Source organism: Hevea brasiliensis, chromosome 12 (genome assembly GCF_030052815.1).
Source record: "Hevea brasiliensis isolate MT/VB/25A 57/8 chromosome 12, ASM3005281v1, whole genome shotgun sequence".
Classification (NCBI taxonomy): domain Eukaryota; kingdom Viridiplantae; phylum Streptophyta; class Magnoliopsida; order Malpighiales; family Euphorbiaceae; genus Hevea; species Hevea brasiliensis.
The window spans coordinates 7205735-7228493 of NC_079504.1; the positions used below are offsets into that span (position 1 = coordinate 7205735).

The 22759-nt window shown below is 33.0% G+C and overlaps 1 protein-coding gene across 4 annotated transcripts in view; it reads right to left on the reverse strand.

The window, feature by feature from the left end:
• Positions 1 to 19283, reverse strand: part of LOC110636822 (BEACH domain-containing protein B) — a 44393-nt gene extending 25110 nt beyond the window's left edge. Inside the window, exons 1-21 of one of the 4 annotated variants that reach the window (XM_058130953.1) lie at positions 19036 to 19276; positions 18219 to 18439; positions 17123 to 17186; positions 16473 to 16707; positions 15334 to 15510; positions 14751 to 15071; positions 13735 to 13957; positions 12113 to 12181; positions 11347 to 11796; positions 10848 to 11175; positions 9801 to 10250; positions 9544 to 9702; positions 9220 to 9369; positions 7760 to 7915; positions 7555 to 7596; positions 7053 to 7397; positions 2289 to 2462; positions 1976 to 2136; positions 1564 to 1879; positions 1048 to 1480; positions 550 to 886 (exon numbers count right to left, since the gene is read on the reverse strand). In XM_058130953.1, coding sequence (XP_057986936.1) covers positions 550 to 886; positions 1048 to 1480; positions 1564 to 1879; positions 1976 to 2136; positions 2289 to 2462; positions 7053 to 7397; positions 7555 to 7596; positions 7760 to 7915; positions 9220 to 9369; positions 9544 to 9702; positions 9801 to 10250; positions 10848 to 11175; positions 11347 to 11796; positions 12113 to 12181; positions 13735 to 13957; positions 14751 to 15071; positions 15334 to 15510; positions 16473 to 16707; positions 17123 to 17186; positions 18219 to 18340 — 4712 coding nt within the window. In that variant the 5' untranslated portion in view covers positions 18341 to 18439; positions 19036 to 19276. Of the gene's footprint in view, positions 1 to 549; positions 887 to 1047; positions 1481 to 1563; positions 1880 to 1975; positions 2137 to 2288; positions 2463 to 7052; positions 7398 to 7554; positions 7597 to 7759; positions 7916 to 9219; positions 9370 to 9543; positions 9703 to 9800; positions 10251 to 10847; positions 11176 to 11346; positions 11797 to 12112; positions 12182 to 13734; positions 13958 to 14745; positions 15072 to 15333; positions 15511 to 16472; positions 16708 to 17122; positions 17187 to 18218; positions 18440 to 19035 lie in introns of those variants that run through there. The other 3 variants (XM_058130952.1, XM_058130955.1, XM_058130954.1) reach the window with 3 other exon arrangements.
• Positions 19284 to 22759: the final 3476 nt, after the last annotated feature.

Below are 22759 nucleotides of genomic sequence, written 5' to 3' on the forward strand. Positions count from 1 at the left end.
GAAGTTTCTTTGTTGGTGCCTGCTTCTGTATGAATTCTCATTTGTGTTTTCTTGTGAACCAAGTATGATTTCTTTTGAAGAAGTGTGTTTTTTGGGACCTGTAGTTGCTCTTTAAATTTTGCTGCCCTTTCTGCCCATTATTACAGTGAAAATCTTTTCATACTAATGACATATTTATATATCTCAAATCCATTGACATGCATAAAAATATGAATCATCATTTGGACAATTTACTACCATTGAAGATACTGGAATTAAAATTTTACAAAAAAAATAAAAAGATTATATTTTGCAAAAAAGATAAAAAGGAAAACAAAAATTGTTAGTTATGATGTTAAAATAGGAATAAATAGGAAAAAAAATGGTTGGTTGTGATATTATAGTAATAAATTTTATATTTACCTTAATTGTTCACAAAAAAAAATATAAATTATACAAATACGTTTCATGTGTTCAATATCATTAAATTTCATGTATAATGTATTTAACAAGGAGGGGTTGTATTAAAAAAGATTGAAATTAAAAATCTCACTAGTAACGGGACTATACCTGAGGCTCATTTCACCAAGACTCAATAGAAGAAGACGAATTTTGTGTATTTCTTCTTTATTAGGTCTCTCTCCAATAACTTGTTTGGTAATGGGATGAAGAAGAGGCTTGCTTCCAATAGCAAATCGAGATTTTGTATTATCCCAATAAAATTGGCGAATTACATCAATAACACGAGGAAGGCGACACAAACTTGAGAGCAACCTTGGATCATCATCAAATTGTTGTACAAGAAACATGTACAGTTCACGCTGCACCTTGTATGCCGTGTAGACCCATATGAAAGGATTAAGAAAAATGCTAGATATAGCATCTTTCACAAGAAGCTCTGCCAAACCTGAAGCAGAAGCAAAATCAAAGAGAATTAACACTTAAGCCAACACAAATTTAAATATGTACAAAGACAGCTAAAGGATTGAAGAATAAAGTCAAACACATGAACATAAATATTTTCCACATAAATGCCTCTCTAAAGGAACACTGGTGTGCAAGACATACCACCATTTGAAGCAACATTAAACAGATGTTTCAAAGCTGAAAGAGTTTCCAAATTAAGTTGTTCGGGTGGAACTGATTGCAATAAAAATCCCAGTATAGAAAATCCAGAAAGAAGATGCATCTGTTGTTGATTTGCTAAATTCTCATCTAAAACAGAAGCTATAAGCTCAATGACCTCAGCTGTCAGACGTTCTTTTGTGATGGGCGTGAGTAATGTATATTCAAAGGATCCACTTTCTTCGTTTTCATATCTATCAGATTGCGCAATGAGAGGGAAAAAGACGGACACACCCCCAACACAGTAAATTATCTGCTGCAGCAAGCGTCGTGAACATAATTCTGTACCAACCATTACAATTGCCTCAAATGACTTCTTATCTATTGCATGATCTGACACTGGTGAAACATTGAACAATTTCTTTCCATCACTTGCCTGAAAAAGAAAACCAACCATTCTGAGTTTGGCTAAATAACAGAGCATGCTAAAAAATGTAAGTGTTTTAACAAAGGGAAAACCTGCGCATTTAACCCAAAGACAATTTTTGATGCCAGACCATCTTTAGCGTCAAGAATTCCACTGGGCAGTGGGTTATCATAAAATGGTGCAGATTGATTATCAAGAAATGAGTACATGTAGCTTGGCCCCAAAGAATGAATACCCTGGACATGCTCAGATGAAATAGCATCACAAAATAAATAAACAGGACCAATCTGACCATGGAAAGAGAAAATTTCTTGCACCGAGTCCGGAAAAACATCTTCTTCACTCTGAGGCCAATAAATTTTCGTGCCAATTCTACATTTCGTCAGTAGTTCAGTAACTTTTGCATATCTGAACATGAAAATTCCATGTCAGAAAAGGAATATGTCTATTAAGGGGATGATATTCATTTAAAATGCATAAACATCTACATTAAAATATCATTACCTGCATCTTTCTGATGAAACAAGATCACCATCTACATAACATCTCAGCACGCTACCCCCAGAAAATGCCCTTCCAATGCTATGAGTTAGACAAAGAAAATGCCACTTCTTTCTGACCAAGTTAATATTAAGTTGAACAAACTGCCGCTTCAGATTGTTTGACTGCCAAAAACATGGGAAGTATAACATGACAGACGAATGACAACAGTTCACAGAATGTCAAAAGTAACTAATGAAACTAGCACAGATATTCAATGTTTTTCAATTCAAAATTTGCAATCAGAAACATCCTCATGTCCCTGGGAAAAGCTTACCTCAAAAATAAGCCTATCCTTTCCAAGTACTGCCGAGCATCCTTTTCCATTTTCAGTTAGGAAACTGAAAAGACCCATTGCCCCATTTCTTGGGAAGCTTTCCACCCTAAGCCAACATGAAAAAGAAAAACCCTTATTGAGAGGCCATTGCAAAGGCGTTTTAATTGTGATCCCCTACAACAAAATAAAACAACGCATTAGCACTCAGAAGAAATATTGCATAGGAGAAAAAGAAGAAACAATAAACAATTTCATCTTTCATGCCAGAAGAGCTGCAATCAAGAACAATAAGAATTAAATGAAATGAAACAAAATTCAAGATTGGCATAAATCCAATCCAATATGCTGAAGTATGTATTATTAGTAGAACTTTACAACAGAGATAATATCAAAACTGGAAATTCACCTTTTGTTCAAAAATTATTAGGAATTTGGCCCAAAAAAGAGAATGATGTTCAAGTTCAAATACAGCAGATTATTTAATCTTCAGTAGAACAGTGAGTATTTTAGAACAAAACCTTACAAATATCAGGTTAAGAAAAAGTTGAAATAGAGAAGCAAACAGAGTAAGCATTCATAAGATCCATCTCTGGCCCCCTAACAGCAAAATAGCAGAACTACTGAAAGAGGACTGCCATTAATTTAAACTTAACATGTAAAAAAATTATTTTTAAAAAAAAAAAAAAAAAAAAAAAGAAACAAGATCTAAAAAGTAATATCCAATAATTCATGCACCTATAAGTACATCAAAGAGTACTAAATGATGACTCAACAAATAAGTTGGATTCTACAATGCCACAAAGAAATATTGCAAACAAAGGTCAATATTCATGTACTCAAAAAGGCAGTACAATCAAGGATGTGTCCAATGTGCACAAATATTTGCATAGTTTGATGGGTACCTTTTCCACAGTAATACTAAAAGATTCCCAAGGATTAAAATCACTCGTAGGAATTCTTTGAAAATAAATTAAAATATGTTGTCTCTTTTGATGAGTAACTAATGTTAGCTTTCAATAGAAAAGGGGGATTTATCCAAGTATGGATGAAGAAATAACTGAAATGATTAATAGTCCTACTCTAAAATATAAGCTGAAGAAAAAAAAAAGTTGGAATTTATAAAGCTTGGAAAGGACTGAAACAAGAATGTGGAAGTTTGTTCAGCTGCGCACGTAATAGCTTCCTTAAAGAACAAAAGCCCTAAGATCCAAAAGTATTTATTCTGATCCAGTACAAAGCTAAGTACGCAGTTATGCATAAGGGTGCAACTCTTCAGGCTTAACATGGCTGCACATATCCAGACCTACCATCCAGCTCACTTGACCCGTAGCAAAAGCACTTTCATCTTAAAAATTTAACCTAAATGAAATTCCACAAAAGTAGGAATGAACCATCTATCCATGCACTAACTGATGTAGAATAGCTAAGAACAAAGAACAAAACAAGGACCAATCCTTGAAAACGAGAACTAATTCTCAATAATTTTATTTAATCTCAATAATAATCATAATCCAAAGCTACTGAATAATAGAAACTTAGCTCTATTTATAGAGCTTACAACCCTAATTAAATTAGGAACGAAATCCTAATTCAACTCTAGTTAGGAATACTAAATAAGATAAATTAGAAAACAATAGACCTAATAATAATAAAATTCCTAAATGATAAACACTCTTTAAATTTCTTAATTCTATAATAATTAAAATTCCTAAATAAAATTCTAAACTTCCTATTCTGCATTATTCTCCTCTGACTGAAGAAAACTCAATCTCGAGTTCTAAAGTGTTGAAAGATCAAGAAACAAGTAAGGAGAACACACAGTACGATCTTCTTGGATGATAGCAATAAGAATGACTTGAAAAAGTTTGTGCTCACTTTTATACTCAACTCAACTCAACTAAGCCTTTATCCCAAAAATTTGGGGTCGGCTATATAGATTCGCTTTTTCCACTCTGAACGATTTTGGGTTAAATCCTCAGAAACGTGTAATGCTTCTAAGTCATGTTGTACTACTCTCCTCCAAGTCAATTTAGGTCTACCCCTTTTTTTCTTTCTATCCTCTAACCTAATGTACTCTACTTGTCTAACTGGAGCCTCCGTATGTCTACGCTTCACATGACCAAACCACCTTAATCTCTCTTCTCTCAACTTATCTTCAATTGGCACCACTCCTACCTTTTCTCTAATACTTTCATTACGGACTTTATCTAGTCTAGTATGGCCACTCCTCCACCTTAACATTCTCATCTCTGCAACTCTTATCTTAGATGCGTACGACTCTTTCAGTGCCCAACACTCACTACCATATAACATAGCCGGTCGTATGGCTGTACGGTAGAATTTTCCTTTTAATTTATTGGGAATCTTACGATCACATAAAACTCCCGTGGCACGTCTCCACTTCAACCATCCGGCTTTAATCCTATGACTAACATCCTCCTCACATCCCCCGTCTACTTGAAGGACTGAGCCTAGATATTTAAAGTGATTACTTTGGAACAGTACCACTCCATTCAAACTAACTCCTTCCCTATCACCAGTTTGGCCTTCACTGAACTTGCAATGCATGTATTCTGTCTTCGTTCTACTTAACTTAAAACCCTTTGACTCTAGAGTACTTCTCCAAAGTTCTAGCTTCCTATTGACTCCTTCTCGTGTCTCATCTATCAGAACAATATCATCCGCAAACATCATGCACCAAGGAATACTCTCTTGTATATGTTTCGTCAGTTCATCTAAAACTAATGTAAAAAGGTAAGGGCTTATGACTGATCCTTGGTGTAATCCAATTGAGATCGGAAAATCTCGTGTCCCCTCCCACTGTGCGCACAATAGTAGTTGCTCCTTCATACATATCTTTCAATACTTGTATGTACCTAATAGATACCCTCTTTTGTTCTAACACATTCCATAAGACCTCTCTTGGAACACTATCATAAGCCTTCTCCAAATCAATAAAAACCATGTGTAGATCTTTCTTCACATCTCTATATTTCTCCATCAAGCTTCTAATGAGAAAGATCGCTTCCATAGTTGAACGACCGGGCATGAAACCAAATTGATTGAGAGAGATAGAAGTATCATGACGTAGTCGATGCTCCACAACTCTCTCCCACAACTTCATAGTATGGCTCATGAGTTTTTGTGCTCACTTTTATATTCTTAGAAAATCTGGGCAGATAAAATCAATTAGAATAATAGTTGAAATGCCTTTTAACTCAATAGGATCTTCAAATTTCATTGATGTCTCCATAGAATCTTCTTCATTCCCCAATATATCTTCCTCAAGCTTTGGTTGTGCAGTTTTATCAATTTCTTGCTTTGGAAAAGGCTTTTCAACATGTGAATGCTCAAGACTTGAATCGTTGGATTCTTCAATCTCATAGTCTTCAACCTTTGTTTCTATAGGTTGTTTGTTTTGTTCCTCATTCTCATCTTCAAGCTACTCTTCGAATTTTTCTTCTTGTTCATCTTCAACGTCAAGCTTCTTTCCTTGATTTACAATTTGACTTTCTTCTTTAAGTTCTTGCATAGCTACCGATAACTTATTAAGCTCTATTTTTGATAACTCATCAACCTGTACTTCTACTTTTGATAACTTACCAAGCTGTGCTTTCAATTTTTTTACACCTGAAATCGCAAGTTCTTTCTTGCATTCTTCAAGCTCCCTTTCCTTAACTTGTAAGAATTGTTGTAAATCTTCATATTCCCTTTCCTTATCTAGTAAAAACAGTCTTGACTTCTCAATATTCACCATGTAAAAAAGAACATCTTTTATGATCACATCTATAACTATAGTTATCTATCCAATGACAAAGAGATAGTAATTGACCCTTATGAAATCCAATGTCATAATTAATTTCTTCGAGAACAGTTTTGTAGTAATTGATCTCCTCTTCTGGCCTCTCAATATAAGTTTCCATGACATTTGATGTAAGAAAACATACCTTACTTGAAGGAGGAAAAAAAAATACTCAAAATTCAGCTTTTAAAAGTTGTTTCTGTTGAAAACAAGGGTGACCTTGTTAGCTGTGGAAGCTGATCCAAATACCCAATCCATCGGGTTAAAGCTCCAGGGGCATCAAACTGAAGTTCCGACGATGCGAAGAGACAGATAGGCTGACAACGAGGTGCTAGATTCATCTAGTTTTTGACTTTTTTTTGTCAGAATAAACAGTAAACTAAAGGCAAAATTTAACGAAGGAAGTTTGGGACAACAGCGGAAGGGTGGGATTTTAGAAGGCAAGAACACAGGTTTGAAAGCTTGAAAGTTTGCAGAAGCTAAAGAAATTTGGATTGATTTTGGCTCTGATACCAAATTGATGTAGAATAGCTAAGAACAAAGAACAAAACAAGGACTAATCCTTGAAAAAGAGAACTAATTCTCAATAATTTTATTCAATCTCAATAATAATCATAATCCAAAGCTACTGAATAATAGAAAATTAGCTCTATTTATAGAGCTTACAACCCTAATAAAATTAGGAATAAAAATCCTAATTCAACTCTAATCAGGAATAATAAATAAGATAAATTAGAAAACAATACACCTAATAATAATAAAATTCCTAAACAATAAAAAATCTTTAAATTTCTTAATTCTATAATAATTAAAATTCCTAAATAAAATTCTACACTTCCTATTTTGCATTACTAACACTTCAACATGAACCACAAACCTAAAAGAAACTATTTTTCAAAATCATAGTCTTTAAGCTAGAGGATAATTTCTTCAAGTAGTTCCAGGAAACTGTATAGACTCACAGAATCATTCCCATTGAGGTCAAAGAAGGCAGTAGGTCCCTTCTCATTTAACATTGACAACACAGTGTTCAACAATAGTGAGCAGTACTGCTGCCGACTTCCCACTTTCTCACTTCGGAGGAGAGCAAAGATCTTACGAATATCCTTCCCAGATATGCTATGCCCACCAATGACCTGAATCAATTGTGCAATTTTCAAAATGACACTATCACTATCTTCTTCAGCAAACCAATCAAGAAGAAAATTAAGCATTCCTGCTCTGAAGCATGAAGCTCGATTGGAAATGGAATCCCTGAGCAGCTGGAGAAACAAATTGAGCCCATTGTTCTGCAAGGAGTCACTGCTCTGCCCAATCACAAAATAGCATGCAATAAAATAGAATGGCATTGATGTGATTTAATGGCAGAGACAGAGGGAGAGAGATAAATGGTAGTAAAGAAAAAAAAAAAAAGGAAACTGTGATCAAACACTGAAAGGACAGGAAGGGAAATGAATTACCAACCTTCTGCAAAACACTCAGATAAAGTATGATCACATCTTCATTCTGAAGCATGACAAGGGGGAAAATTATGAGAAGCGATGCTCATTTAGTCAAAGGCTATGCAGATACATCCAGTGTGTGGTCAACAAAAAAATAAGTATTTTGTGCAATCAGTTTCAGATAACAATAATTCCAACTATCTTCAACTTTAACGTAAGGATGTTACCTTTATGAGAGGGTTAGCTTTTATATCAAACTTTCCATCAACAAGCATATCCAGAAGTGCAGTTAAAAGTGCTTCGCTTGGACTCCATTGACAAAAGTCCAACAGCAAACTTTGCATCGTCTGATAGCCCTTGCCAACTAGAGCTCTAAATGAAGCCTACAAATAAAGAATCAAATATGAAAACAATGTAGACATATGCATTCAAATATTTAATGAGAGAGAGAGAGAGAGAGAGAGAGTTCAAATATATATATGCCTAAATTTACAATGAAGCAATAGAGCAGGATAAGTTAACAAGCCTACCCCAGAAATAATATTTAGTAAAAGTAACTCTCAGATTTTTGGTAATAAAGAAGCATTAGTAATAATTTGACAAAATCCTTATACTAATTCAATTAATTGTGCAAAATAAAAAGCATTAAATTTCCCCCCTTCTTTGTAATTTATAAGTAAAATATTAACTTCAACAATGACTTTGCATAAACTTGACTTTCAGTCACAAATAACTACTGAAGCTCAAGACTGCTAATCAAATAACAATGAATATTGAGATCTGAAAATGCCAAAAGGCCTAAATTCCGTAGGAATCTCAAACCCTATCAAATTCCCAAAACAATTTGTACATCCAGTGCTCAGCACCAGTTTCAGTTATCCCATAACCTTCTCTTTCCTTTCAACTTGCACCATAATTCTGCAGTTTTGGCTCCTCACTGCCCATAAAGCCATCTTACTGGACCTTCTCATCTAGTGGTAGCTAGGTCTAACAATGATAATGGACTGTCAAATGGTAAACAAAGGTACAGTCGAGCCCCAAGCCCATCAGCTCCATTCCCTCCAATATCTTTGATTACACAACCACACAGACACATGCATCTATGCAAATAGACAAATTCTCGCAATGTATCTAAATATATTCTACCATTTCTCAGCAGATTCTTCGGCAATGATTAAACATTGATATAGAGTTAATCATGATTAAAATCCTGACAAGACATCTATGTAGGTGGAATGAAGAAACAAGACTGATGTAGAAGATAATAACATGGTTTGAATTTAGCAAAATCAGACTTAAATCATACAACATAATCCAACAGCAAATTTGAATGCTACAAGGTTATATTTGGACAGTAAGTATTTGAAAATTAGTGGATTTTATTGTTCAGTATAAATTACTTGAAAGAGATTTATAAGACAGGTTTTATTTGATTAGTCAAATTCAGAATTGCAATTAGATTTAGGAACACGGATGATCACTAACTCAAAAATGCATTTAAAATACCTAAAGAGAAGGCATAATTTCAAATTTACTGTTTTAACATTTACAAGTCCAAATTTTTAGCTATACAAGTTGAGCTAAAGCCATAAATTTAAATCACTGTTCAAACTTTCTATCTTAATCCAACGCAAGACAAAATACAGATCAAGCTCTCAATCAGACATGAGGATGGGAAAAAAATTACCTTTGAGCTGTCACTACTTGCAAGGAGACAGGTAAGAGTCTGAAGGACATTTAAAACTAACTTCTCCCCATTTTCCTCATCAAGAATGCCATTTAGTAAAGAAACAACATGCAAAAAGCATTCACCATCACGAAACAAGGCCTGATAGTACTGAAGGAGAGGGAAAGAACAGAAAAAAAAAAATAGTGAGACTTCAAAACATGCAAAATCCTAACATGAACAACTTAAATCCCCTCACCCAAGTCTCCCCAAAACCAACCCACCCCAGGAATCCAAGAAGAAAAAAGATCAAAACAGAAAAAGGATCTAAAAGTAACAATTTACCTCAGAATCAGCCATGAGCATCTCCCTCATTCCAACCAATAGATCAATAGACAGTTTTGAAAAATTTTTTTCCCTTTCCCTTATTTGAGTAAATGTTTCTAAATATTTTGAACATAATTGCAACTTGGCCTTTTGATCATCCGCAGACAACGGTACTATCTGAAGGGAGGGAAAGGTAAAAGTTCAGTTGCCCTAACACTTGTAGGCTATAGCAACAGAAATTTATATATCAAGCTAACACAAGTATAACAAAATACCTTCATGAGGTCAAGAATGTGCCCAAATACAATATTTCTCATGCCCTCTTCCCAAAATAATTCAAATAAACAATCAATACAAGTCAAATCACGCAAAACAAAACTTTTTGCATCTTCTGCTATTGAGAAGAATTCTGTGAAAAGACTCATGCATATTTCCATGCATTCAAGCCGGATGTGAGCTGCCTCTGCTGATTCAGATGCCAGGTCAATATATGGTTGAGGCACTTTCCCTAGAGAAGGGCCTAAATCTCCAGACCTTCTTGACTCTTTTGCTTGGATGGAAGCAACTTTGAGCACACGAGGAACTGCACTGAGTGCCTTAAAGGAGGCAACTGTCTTCTCAGATGAAAGCTGCAATATACGAAGTAGACTCTTTGCAACAACACTGGCAATCTCCGGATGACAGACACATTGTTCAAGGGCATCCAATAACCCAGACAACTCAGGCTGCAACAAATAGGAAAAGTAAGGAAAATTGCAGGACTACAACACTGTGGCCTTGGGTCGGTATAATCAGTTCAAACTTGCATTTTTTTTTTCCCTATGTCATTTTAAGAAGCATCAACAAGAAGTGCATTCCTTCATGCACAACGCAAGTAGAAGAGAATGAATAGACGACCCAAACATCCAATACTGAAGCTTAAAACTGAGCTCTTTAAAAAAACAAATTAATAAAAGGTCATGACACTAACATCCGTACATAGATTGTCCCAACAAGTCCAATCTTGTCCATAGCTAACAATTTTTACACATAAAATCTTTTTTTTTTTTTTTTTTGCTCCCTCTAATGACACTATAACCAACAAGATAGAACATAAGCATCACCCACGTCATATTTACTCTTCCCTTCAACACTGCAAGAATCCAATGCTTGAGAAAATGGTTCAACTAATTCCACCAGCAGTACCATGGCTTAGAGGTGGAATTTGAAACAACAAAAGATATGGTATTCTTCAACCTCCTTGAAAACACATGCTTACATACAGACTCAAAGAATAAGTTCAATGTTTGCAAGAACATCAACAAGTAAATGAAAGAACTTACCAAATTATGCACAATTCCATTACAAGTTGCTGCAAATTCTACAAATGAAATTATTTCCATCTGAAGGATTTCAATGCTACTGGCCTTTGTTTGGCCATCAGTGCTACTAGAAGGGGGCTTTGTTTCAAGCTTCCCCATAAATCCTCCACCGTAATTGCAATGCTCTCCAGAAATTTCTTCTGAAGCTGGTCCAAAATAGAAAAAATTCTCAGAGAAGATAAGGTCCCATATCCCCTCTTCTCTAAATACTTCAAGTGATGCAGGTGATAAAGCAAGAACCTTCCCAAAGGTATCAAGAACAGAATGCTGAAGAGCATTGACAAAGACCCTGCAGAATACAGAATGAAGAAGCAAAATAAAAATATAAGAAAAGCAAAATACAGAAATTTACAAGGGCAAAACAATGAATAGCTTGCTAGCAAATTTGGGCTATCAATATCCTAGGTTCTTCAACAGTCACAAAGGAGAAAAAATACAGCATATATTTTGAATCAATCACCTCAAATGGCTTGGCAATTCATTTTGATTTGAACAAGCCTTGATGCAAGGGAAGACTGTAAGAAGAACCCTCATGGCCCACTTAATCGAAAGTTCACTATACAATGAAGAAATTGGCATGGTAATTCGACCAGTGCTTGCTGGGATTTGATGAGATTTAGTACTTTCTGGCGTAGCTATGAAAGAACAAAGTACCCTGCTCAACTTGTCAACATATTCATTCCAAAACTGAGAATATGAATCACCTGCTGGAAAGGGAAAAGAAAGCTCCCTCTTTACATGATTCTCACTCGAATCAAGAACAGGCATTTGAAAATCATCCTGAATAGACAAATCCTTGATCTTCTGCTTGTACTCTTGAAGCATGAAGGCAAGTGAACAAAAGCTATTTGCAAATTTATGAATTCTTCCATTTTCACAAAGAAATTGCAAGTTGTTCAAATTACCAAAGCTGATTACTTGTTAAGGAAAGTAATAATTGTTAGCATATAACTTACAGCACAAATATCAGCTACGTTTCTTTCACTCTATGTCCAACATTTAAATGGTATGTCTGGGACACAGATTAGAGACCTCCTAAGCCCTTACATTTTAAAAGGAGTGATTAACCAATTCAAAGCCAGAGCATATTTTGCACATTCATTTTCACACAACATTCAAACTTCCTGTATCATGAAAAGAGTACAGTAGAACATTCAAAATCCTGTATAAATGTACGAGAAAGTAAGCAACTTGAGTTCATAAACAGTGGATGATTTCAAGGATACACAGCCTCTCTCAGAACTATCAAGGAAAGAATGTGAAGCTGGAAAATTTTCAGTAAAAGATTATCATCTCTGCAATAAAATTTACCACAATATTAGAGCAAGCATAATAAAGGGTCTTATTAAAAAAAATGAAAGTTTCCATTAGAAATTAAATATAAATATGGAAAAGAAATGATAACAACTAATCATCATCAGATATCTGCCGCTGTGTTTTCGAACAAAAAGCAATACAGCCAACACTTATAATTTTCAATACCAAATCATTCTGAGTGAAATACTGCCAAGACATAAGCGACAGCTTAGATGACAAAAACTGATGCCAGACATTTCATACAGCAAACCATATTACATTCAGGGAGAGAAAAAGCAAGATATTAATAAGTAAAAGGCTCAGGACATCAACCAAAAACCATAAAACCTGCAATACCAGAACATTTGAAGGAAGATCAGAAGAAGTTTCAGCATCTCAACCCCAATTCCCCCTACCAGAAGTAAACTTCAGCAAGCCTAGCCCTACTTAAATATCTAGCTCAGAAGCTAAAGTTTTAAGCTATTCTTCTCAACATCATAAAATGCAGTTCAAAGAACTCAAGAATAACAGATTCTAGAGGTTTGGTAATAAGGAGGAGAAAATATGAAAGAGAAACATCTCAGTGAAGTAACAAGTTCAGCAGAAGCAATTGATGGCACAATGTGAGGTGGTGTCCTCACAGACTATATTGTTTAGACCATCCCTTCAAACTGGAGTACCTATATGTAACAGGCAATAGAAGGGGTACTGTACACCAGTAGGACACAAAAAAACTGCTCAGAAAAGTTTTTGGCAAATAGACAAATCCAATAACTGAACAGCACCAGCACTTACAACCTCTCCCTGTAATCATGTAATCTACCTCACAGGAGTCAGCTCTTTGAGGCCATTGAGGTTTCCAACAAAGGAAGGAACAAGTCTGCAGTTATGTGATATGGGAGCTTAGATATGTAATTGACGCTACCAGGTACATAGTCCAGATTGCACGTTTATAACCAAGGACCTCCCATACAATAGTACAGGCTGTGAGAATATAGAAAGATCCACAGATACAACCAAAGACACTTTTATCAGAAGCAAACAGTGAAATCTCAATGTAACACAATTTACCATATGAATCAGATAAACCATATTAAACATTGTAGGTTGATGCTACATCAATAATGACCCATGTTATTCATGTTGTCAATTAGAATAGGATGTGGTAAGATTGCCTAGACAGACAATGAACCAGAACATGGATAATATATTAATGGCTAGACACTTCAGTAACAACAACAACAATTAAGCCTTAATCCCAAGCTAGCTGGGGTAGGCTATATAGATCCTTTTTTGCCATTCATCTATAAGACACTAGGTCCGCATCAATATCCACACTACAATAACAAGGGGGGAAAACTGAATTAATCAGTTCTCTTTTACCTGAGAACCACATTGCCCACATGAACTTGTATTGCAAAAAAGAAATCATAAATCTATTATGATCATTATACTCAATAAAGATTCTACTTACTGTTCATCTATGCTCCCAGAACAATATGCATTCATCTCAGATACTTTAAAGATCAACTTAGGCAATTAATAAAATTACCTCTTCTCATCAACATGAAAGGCATTCTTCAGCAAAAGCACATTAATTGATGGAACTCCTAGTCCATCCAACAGAACTTCAAGCCCTCCAATACTTTTAAAATGATTTTGACCTCGAGGATTTTCAGATAATGCTAAATGAAGGGTGCTCAGAGTTGAGTACTGAAGTGATACATCCATCCACTGTTCTTTCAAACTAAACCTTCTGATGACACGCAACAGCTCTGGAACAAAAACAATTTCTGTGAATGAAAAAATGAATGCCAAAAAGAATATATGCTCCATCAGAAGTACCACTTCAACTCGGTATAAGGAAAATGACATCTGAACTTGCAATCAGAAATTCAGAATTGATTGTAGATTCTAACTTTCAAGGGAACTTAGATGAAGACATAGCGATAATTCAGGCACAGTTGCAGGAAGATAGTTTTAAGATTCAATTCTCTATCCCACAAGAATGCAGAAGCAGTAAAATGAAGCAATCATCAAATATAATAAAAAAAATATACAATATACAGACTATATGTAAACATGCATGCAGCCATCTTATACAATGATCTCCAGATGTAAGCTGTCAACATTTGGTTATATTGGTGTCAATTCCAACAATGTTGTAATGCATATTGAATGATATTAAATGCTTCACAAACTAAAGGACTCAAATATTTGATTGCAAGTGGCAGCAACATGATAAACTCAAGGCCAATAATGACTAAAAATCAAGCTCTTTAGCCTCAGCTCAACATGATAAAGAACTAAACTAAGATAAAGCTCAGATTATTTATAGCCACATTACAAAGAGTACTCTTGAACATAATGTAAGTAAAATCTTAAGATACATTCAGACAACAATTTATTAATTAGAACTGTAACCAAATATAAGGATAACATTTTTCACTCTTCAGTATTACCATAAAAATTTTTATAGCCATTCAAATGCGTTAGGTACAAGACTCCTACATGCTCTGACAAGTCATGTTTCAACATGCATAAAGAACTTAGAAGTGCCTACCTTACCTACTAACCAATTGAGGCCACCTGCTTCCATAACTGATACGACTGCCTTTTGATGCCAATATAACCTTGTTTCAGGGGGAATCTTTAAACAACTAGAAGAGTCAATTGAGGATGCAGTCCACCCGACAGAAAATTCTACAGAACTTCTATACAACTGAGCTTTGGCACATTCATTTGTATTCAGATCAATAAAGCTACATGTTATTGACACCACATATGCAAGAATTTGTTGCAAAAGTTGTGTCTTTTCTACAATAACATTAGATAAACTTTCATCACCAGATAGAGTACCAGTTAAAGACTTGAGTTGGACAACAGACGCTGCAAAAAAATGTAAAACATGGGCACAAGATCCAGAGGATTTCAGTTGGCACATTATACTTAAAAAATTTTATAAAGAAAAAAATTATAACAAGAAATTTAGCTGAAAGGCACCAAATTACAGAAAGTACATCACTCATAGTCCTAGAAAAACTACCAAGGCAAACAAATCTTTCACCAATTAGATGTCAACATAACTACAAGACATCAAAGTATCAACATTCAAAAAGAAACTGCAGGAAGATGATAATATTAAGAATACCTTTCATTAATGCAGTTAACTTTTGAATCCCACCATAGTAGCCAAAAACTTTGCAATTATGAATTGAACGTGTAATTATTGTTAAAGCATCCAATGCATGAAACCCTTCAGATGGGAGAGCCAAGCCTGTGGAAGTCTCTGATAAGTCTGTTTTGGAGGGCACCACTGTGATATTTACTGGAACAAAGTGAACAGGGTAACTAAACAATAAGCATATGAAACCAAACTAGGCTTAAAGTAAGATCAACAAGTAAGAAGACGATCAAAAGAAAAGAAATAATTATGTAATCTGCAATACTTATTTCTGCTGGGTATCAAATAAACAATAAATCACACACTAAATTTGCAAAGGTGTCCCAAATTTGATGGTAGTTCATCAAACACTAACACAATAAAAGAACTCAAAGTTTCACATTGCCATATATAGAAATGTTTTGAAAATTCTAAATTCAAAAACAAGAAGAATCAAAGCCTATTCATTAGCTAGATAAAACTTAACCTTATTTAATTTGTTTTATCATACTTCACAAAGGAAATTATTAATAATAATAATCCCTATGATTTGTCCTAATTGGGTCCTAAACTTTCTCAATATCAAACATTTGGACCTTTGAGTTATTATAACGTTTGACATTTTAATCCTTTTATAGATAAACAATATTAAAACAATTTACTTCCAAACAAAATTATTTCATTTTTCACCTAATTTTATTAAAACAATGTACTTCCAAACAAAATTATCTCATCTTTTCACCTAATTTTAGCTAACAAAGAAGAAAAGGACTGATTTTCATAAAATTCAAGGAAAAAAATATCTTATCTAGAAAAAAAAAAAAAAAACCAAAATGTGTATTAGGACAAACCTCAAGGGGGTTACCAGACCGGATTAATTTAGTTAATTTGGATTGAGTTGATTTGAATCAATACAAAAACCAAGCATTTCATATAAAATGCAAAACACAATTAGTGATAAAAGAATGAACTGTCTTAAGTAGAAATGTCAATATAAAACACATATGACAGTATTCTAAAGAGGCAAAGGGATCAATTTGAATTATTCAGTTTACCAACAGCTTTTCTAACAATAAACAACTCTCCAAACTAATCTGCCATACAATAGAATAGAAAACTCAACTTACAATCAGTAACCAGAGTGGTTAAATTTATGATCTCTTCAGTCAATAACAGAATTACTTCAGCAGGGTGTCCAGCAGAGCAGCCAACAACCACATCATCATCTCGTAATGGATAGTCCGAGCAAGAGGCAGTCCTTGAAGCAGTCTCTGGCAACTGGACAGCATTAACAGGTTCCCAGTTCTTGTACACCGTCAGAAATTGCTTAAGGAGAACATGAAACAGCCTTTGCTTTTCAACCTAAAAGTAGAGAATTTGAAAATAGATGAAGATCAATTAGACTGTAATATACATCAAAGTTTAATTAACATTTTCTTCTATACAAAATTATTGTTGACTTTATCTAAATAGCTTGAAGGTTTCAAAACTTTTCAATTTAAAATTAGAAACCGATTAAAGTTGCAACAGTGACCTTACAATTTTTCTATTATAAATCATGCACAGAAATAAAGACAAGTTTGAAGCAAAATCAAATGTTGTCTAGATTACATAACATTACTCCTTCCATCATGAAAATTCTTAATAGCTTAAATAACTAGGAAAGTAAAGCGCACATTACAAAGACAAATATTCAATAAAGCAGATTTATGAAGCTAGACAGCAGCCAAAATATTGAATTTAAGGAAATATAAACTTGTAAAATTTGTAGTCATACCTTATCCACAGCATTCTCATATTTCTCCCAAAGTGCATGTAAAATTGCTTCATCACCAACTTCACTAAAAAAATTCAAAAGACAAAAAGGATCAAATGGAGCGACCAGGGTCATAGTTAGGAAGATGATAATCCTGTGATAAAACTAAGAGGTAAAGAATAGATCCATTAGCACCACAGAGAAGTAATAAAACTTACCTTAACAACCCACCAAACCAAAAGAGTATACAAAGGCATGATTAAACCCTAACCCTAAACTCTTCAATTTTTTAAGGAATAAAAAGAGCATTAGATTTTGATGAAGAAAGAAAGAAACAGAAATTGGAGCAGAAGATATCCTCCTGTCAAAGTGGAAATGCACACCAAAAGGAAAAACACTAACAAAACAATGCCCTCTTCTAGTGTTAAACCTAAAGACACTCCTTTTAACACTTTCTAAGGCAGAAAACACAAAGGGGCTAGAAAAACTATTTTATTCCACAGTAAGTGCATAGACCAACTCTTATTCTTAGATATGAAATATATCTCAATAAAATACCAAATTACAGAAAAACTGCATAATACCATAATTTATAACATCATTCCCTTTGCCAAAATATCAGCACTAATCCAAATTTTCTCAATGCCAGATAAATGATTCCTAATATACCAAGAGGCACTGCAATGAAGAAACAGAAGAGAAAGTGACTCATCCTCATTAAGGCACATAATGCATATGCCAAAAAGGCAATATTTGTCAGCTTATTAATATTAATTCTTTGAAGAATAACAGGTCACATGTGAACCCCTAAACTTCAAAATTTTATATGCAAAGGGAAAGGAGGGATAGTTGAAGTAATGAGAGTAAAAAGAAGATTTTTTTTGCAACGCCATTTTAGTTTCTTACACACATAAGCAAATCTAATTTTAAGCAGTAATCCAAACCAGAAATAATAAAAGGACAAACATCTGAATATTCAACTATTTTACTCCAACTTTAAGATGCCCGATTTAACAAGAATCCTCTGCTCTTATCAAAGCCACAGAAGAAACCAAAAAAAAAAAATTGAATTCCTAAACCATCAGCTTGTGAAGAACAGACTAGCCAACACAAGTACCTGAAGCGGATTTTTGGAGCAGGTGGAGGAAACCTCTCAGCCGATGATCCCGAAGAAGACTCTCCAGTTTGGAGACTGGATGTCCTTCGAATGAGATCAGCTACACCCTTGACGATGTTCATGTCCCCCACTAATAACTAGCAAGATAATTAGAACTTCATTATCTGACAAATGAGACAAAACAGTCCACTCCAGGCCATTACTTCTGGCGACCTAAATATCTGTTTCACGAGAATCAAAACACTTTTAGGGAGCATATACCTGTAATGCTTCAAAAAAAAAAATGTAAACCCACAAACGAAAAAGGTTTATAATGATGATGATTACTAAAGAAAACATTAATATTTTTTATCAAACAATTAAGCAAACGAAATAGTAGGAAAATAGAACACACGCACACTATATTTATGAAAAAGGAACTGAGAAGTGCCTCGGATGATTATTAAATGCATTATTATTGTCACGTCTCAGCAATCAAACAATAGTAAAATATTAATAAAGTAATTACTTGTAGGAACTAAAAATCAGTAAAGCTAGTTAAAAAAAAAAAAAAAAAAGAGAAAGAAAAAGCACAAATTGAAAGCAAGGCAGCTCTTAACGAGCTGCCAGGCGATCGAATGGAAGCCAAAAATAGGGGGAAAAATCTTGATTTAGAAGCGATAATTAGATAAATAAAACTGATCGAAGATTGAACACCGAAGCCATTAATAATGTAATCGAATAACTTAAGGATTTAGAATCGACAAAAGCAGGTAAATAAAAATGGTCAAAGCTAAAACATTTGAGATTACTTGAGGATTAAGAACGGAGTATTTACCTGATCAGATCGCAAATGCTATGTTTGGCTTTTAGGGTTTGGATTGCGAGATCTGAGCTCGGTATTTCTTCAAAACTTTTTGGTTCAATGGCGTCACTCAACCTCAGGAATCGAAGAAAAAAAAAATAATGCGCTTACAGAAGAGAAGAGAGAGAGAAAATCAGAATGGCAAAATTATGTAATAGGTTATACCCTTACGGTCCACTTAATTTCGCGATTACCCTCCTGTTACGGTTAATGCCGGTTTTCTTTATCCATATCCTTTAAGGCAACGAAAATGCTAAAATAATAAAGTAAAATAAAATAAGGACAGTTAAAAAAAATAAATATAATAAAATAAGAAGATAGCCTAAAATAATAAAATAATATTTTTATAAAAAAATTAAATTACTATAAGGTCCATGTATCTTATCAAAATTTATTAGTTAATTTTTAAAAATCTTAGAGGCAACTAAAATATCTCTCTATATTGTAAAATTAAATTATTTAATCCTTTTATTATTTTTTTTTTTGACATAAAACCCTTATCTAGCGTACTAGAATTTAAAATATAAAATTTATTTATATTATTCCAAGCATAATTTTTATAATATATATTTGAATTAAATTCCATAAAATCCTGTTTGTTATAAATATAGGATTGAAGATTCATTTTACTTAATATAATAATTTTGTATTTTTTTAATTAAGATAAATAATTTAAAATTACAAAATATGAATAATGATATGAAAATGATAAATGAAGGTGAAAATGGATTTTATGAGGAAATAAAATGATGATACGAAGATGAGGGTGAAAAAAATGGATTTTGCGGAGGGAAGATAAATAAAATGCGAAAATATGAATTGTTTTATCATAAAAATTTTTGTGGTAAATTTTATTAAATTCATTTGAAAATTCTACTTATTTTAATGGAATTTATAATAATTATATTCATTTCTAAATAATTCAAATTACAAAATTGAAATTTAAATATTTTTACTTTCAATTTCAAAATTTTAGATTTAAAAATAAATTTCGTAAAATTTTATATAATTCATCCATTCCAAATAGAATAAAAAAATATTCAAATTACCCTTACTTAATCACACCAAACAATATTAGACACATCTCCCCAACCTTTGTCATACCTTCCTCACTCAACACGCATAAAGTCGTCCTCCACCGTCGCAGATTCAACGCCACACCAATTCTCCCCTCCTCGTTCTTAACTCCTACTCACAAATCCACACGTCACCATTCACCAACACTTACTCGCCTCTCCACACTGCTAAGCTTGACCCCTCAAAACCTAGATGGCCGTAACACAATTGCAGTTTACAAAACCATACTATGCAACTTGAATCAATAAAAAAAAATTACAAAATAAAATTAAATTCATCAATAACATAAAATACTCATAAAATAAATTCAATCAAAATCAAAACTAAGAAATTTCACACAAATTATTGTAAATCTAAATTAAATACAAAGTCCATGCATGAGCCTATAATTGCAGTCAATAAACCATGAAACTCATAACTAAGGGTTATGAAGAACTCGAGATATAATGAAGATGTGACCCAAAGAGAATAGCACTATCTCAATTCTTGACCCATGAACTCAGAACCATTAATGCAAAACCCATATTGGAAACTGATATGAAGCGGTGAAGTGAGGCTGCTCTATTTTTGTCCACCCATTAAGGAATCATATGAGAATTGAGCAACCAGAGCGAGGGATTCAAACTTCATGGAGAGTGAGGGTTTAGGCTTACAAAGTTACAATGCCGATGGAGAGAGCACTAAGGTCACATAAGTGTTGTGTTTGGGTTAAGCCATAGGTGCAAGAGCAAGAGTAAGGAGGGTCACGTCATCACATATCCCAGCTCTTATTTTGTGTTTTTGGTGGGTAACAACTAAATAAAATGAAGAAAACAATGAAAGAAGAGGACAATGATGAAGAAGAAGAAAAAAGAGGAGGAGGAGGAGGAGGAGGAGGATGAGGATTCGAATCAAAAGGGGGAGCCATGAAACTCAAGAGGCAGAGAGGGAAGGGTGGGATTGTGTTTATCATTGGTGGATTGGGTATTTTGGGAATTCAAGTTGTTTTTCTTTCATTTGACTGAACGTTTGGCAATTAACTAACGAGAATCATTAAAAATTTAGATGGAATAGATAAACAGCCTCATTTTCAAAAAGTGAGACATTTTAATTGTTTTTAATAATTTTATAGATCAACTAATAAATTTTGGCAAAACCCAAATACTTCATAAGGATTTACCAAAAAAAAATTATAAATTGCTCTACCTTCTCAATTTAGAGATTTTAGTTCAAAATAAAATGACACCGTTTCATTCTTTCAGACTCCAAATGATAATAAATAAATTTAATATGTTTCTTTTACTTAAACAAATGACAAAATCTTTTTTTTAATTAAATTGACTCCAAATAAGATTCACAATTATAATTTAAATTTGATAACTCACAATTATAAAAATAATAATGATAATCTCATTATTATTGAGCTAATAATATTACATAATTTGGTCATGGAGATGATAAAATACCAACGATTTAAACAAGCGACAATAGAATGATAGTTTTCTTTTTTCCGTTGTCAGACTCCGTTTGGTTCAATAAAAAATAACTCAATAATTAAAATGAATGGGAATGATTCCCTTTGTGAATATTTCGAAACTCCTTTTTTTTATTTATATTCTCACAAACTAGGAAATATGATTCCTACAACAAAGGGAATCAACATTCTCCTGTTTTACCCGGGAATCAAAACACATAAATAAAAATGATTATGTTGGTAAAGGATAAATGCTCAACCTTACTCATATATTTATTAGTATGTTTCAATTTTTATATTTTCATATTAGTAATAAAAATAAAAATATAAAATAATATTTTTATATTTCAAATAATTAATTAAAGTTACAATTATAATTGTAAAATTATAATAATTAAAATCATTATAATAACTAAAATAATAATTATTATAATAATTAAAATAATCTTAGTAATTAATTAAAATAAAAAATAAAATAATTATAACAATAATTAAAATATAAAAATATTATTTCTATACTTTCATATAAATAATTAAAATTAAACATTATAATTACAATTAATTATACCTAACTATAATAAAACACAGTAAAAATATAATTTTTATATTTTCATATAGTCCATTAAATTAAAGATTTTGAATATAATTAACTTTAACTATTTAAAGTAAAAGGATAAAATATATTTTACTTATAATTAAATAAAACAGAAAAATTATAATTATAATCATAATTAATTCAAATTAAAAAATATAAAATTAAAATTAAAAATATGAAAATATAAAAAAATAATTTTAAGTTGATTTTCATTAAGTATAAAATAAATTTGATTCTAATTTTTCAGTTTATATATGCAAATCAAATATCATGGAAATGATTCTTATCATGAAAAGGAATTTAACTCTGATTTCACAGTGAACCAAACATAAATAAATATTTACCATTCCGTTTTTTATTTTACTCAATTTCGATTTCAATATTATTTCCAATTTCAATATGCGAACCAAATGGACCCTCAATGTCACGACCCAATTCCATGAGCCGAATCGACACTAGGACTTGGATCAGTGTAAAGCCCTCAAAGTCGGTGATAAGCCTTACATTCACAAGCCCATGACCATACCTAAATTCAAGGTTCATCTTACAAATAAAATAAAATATTATAAATT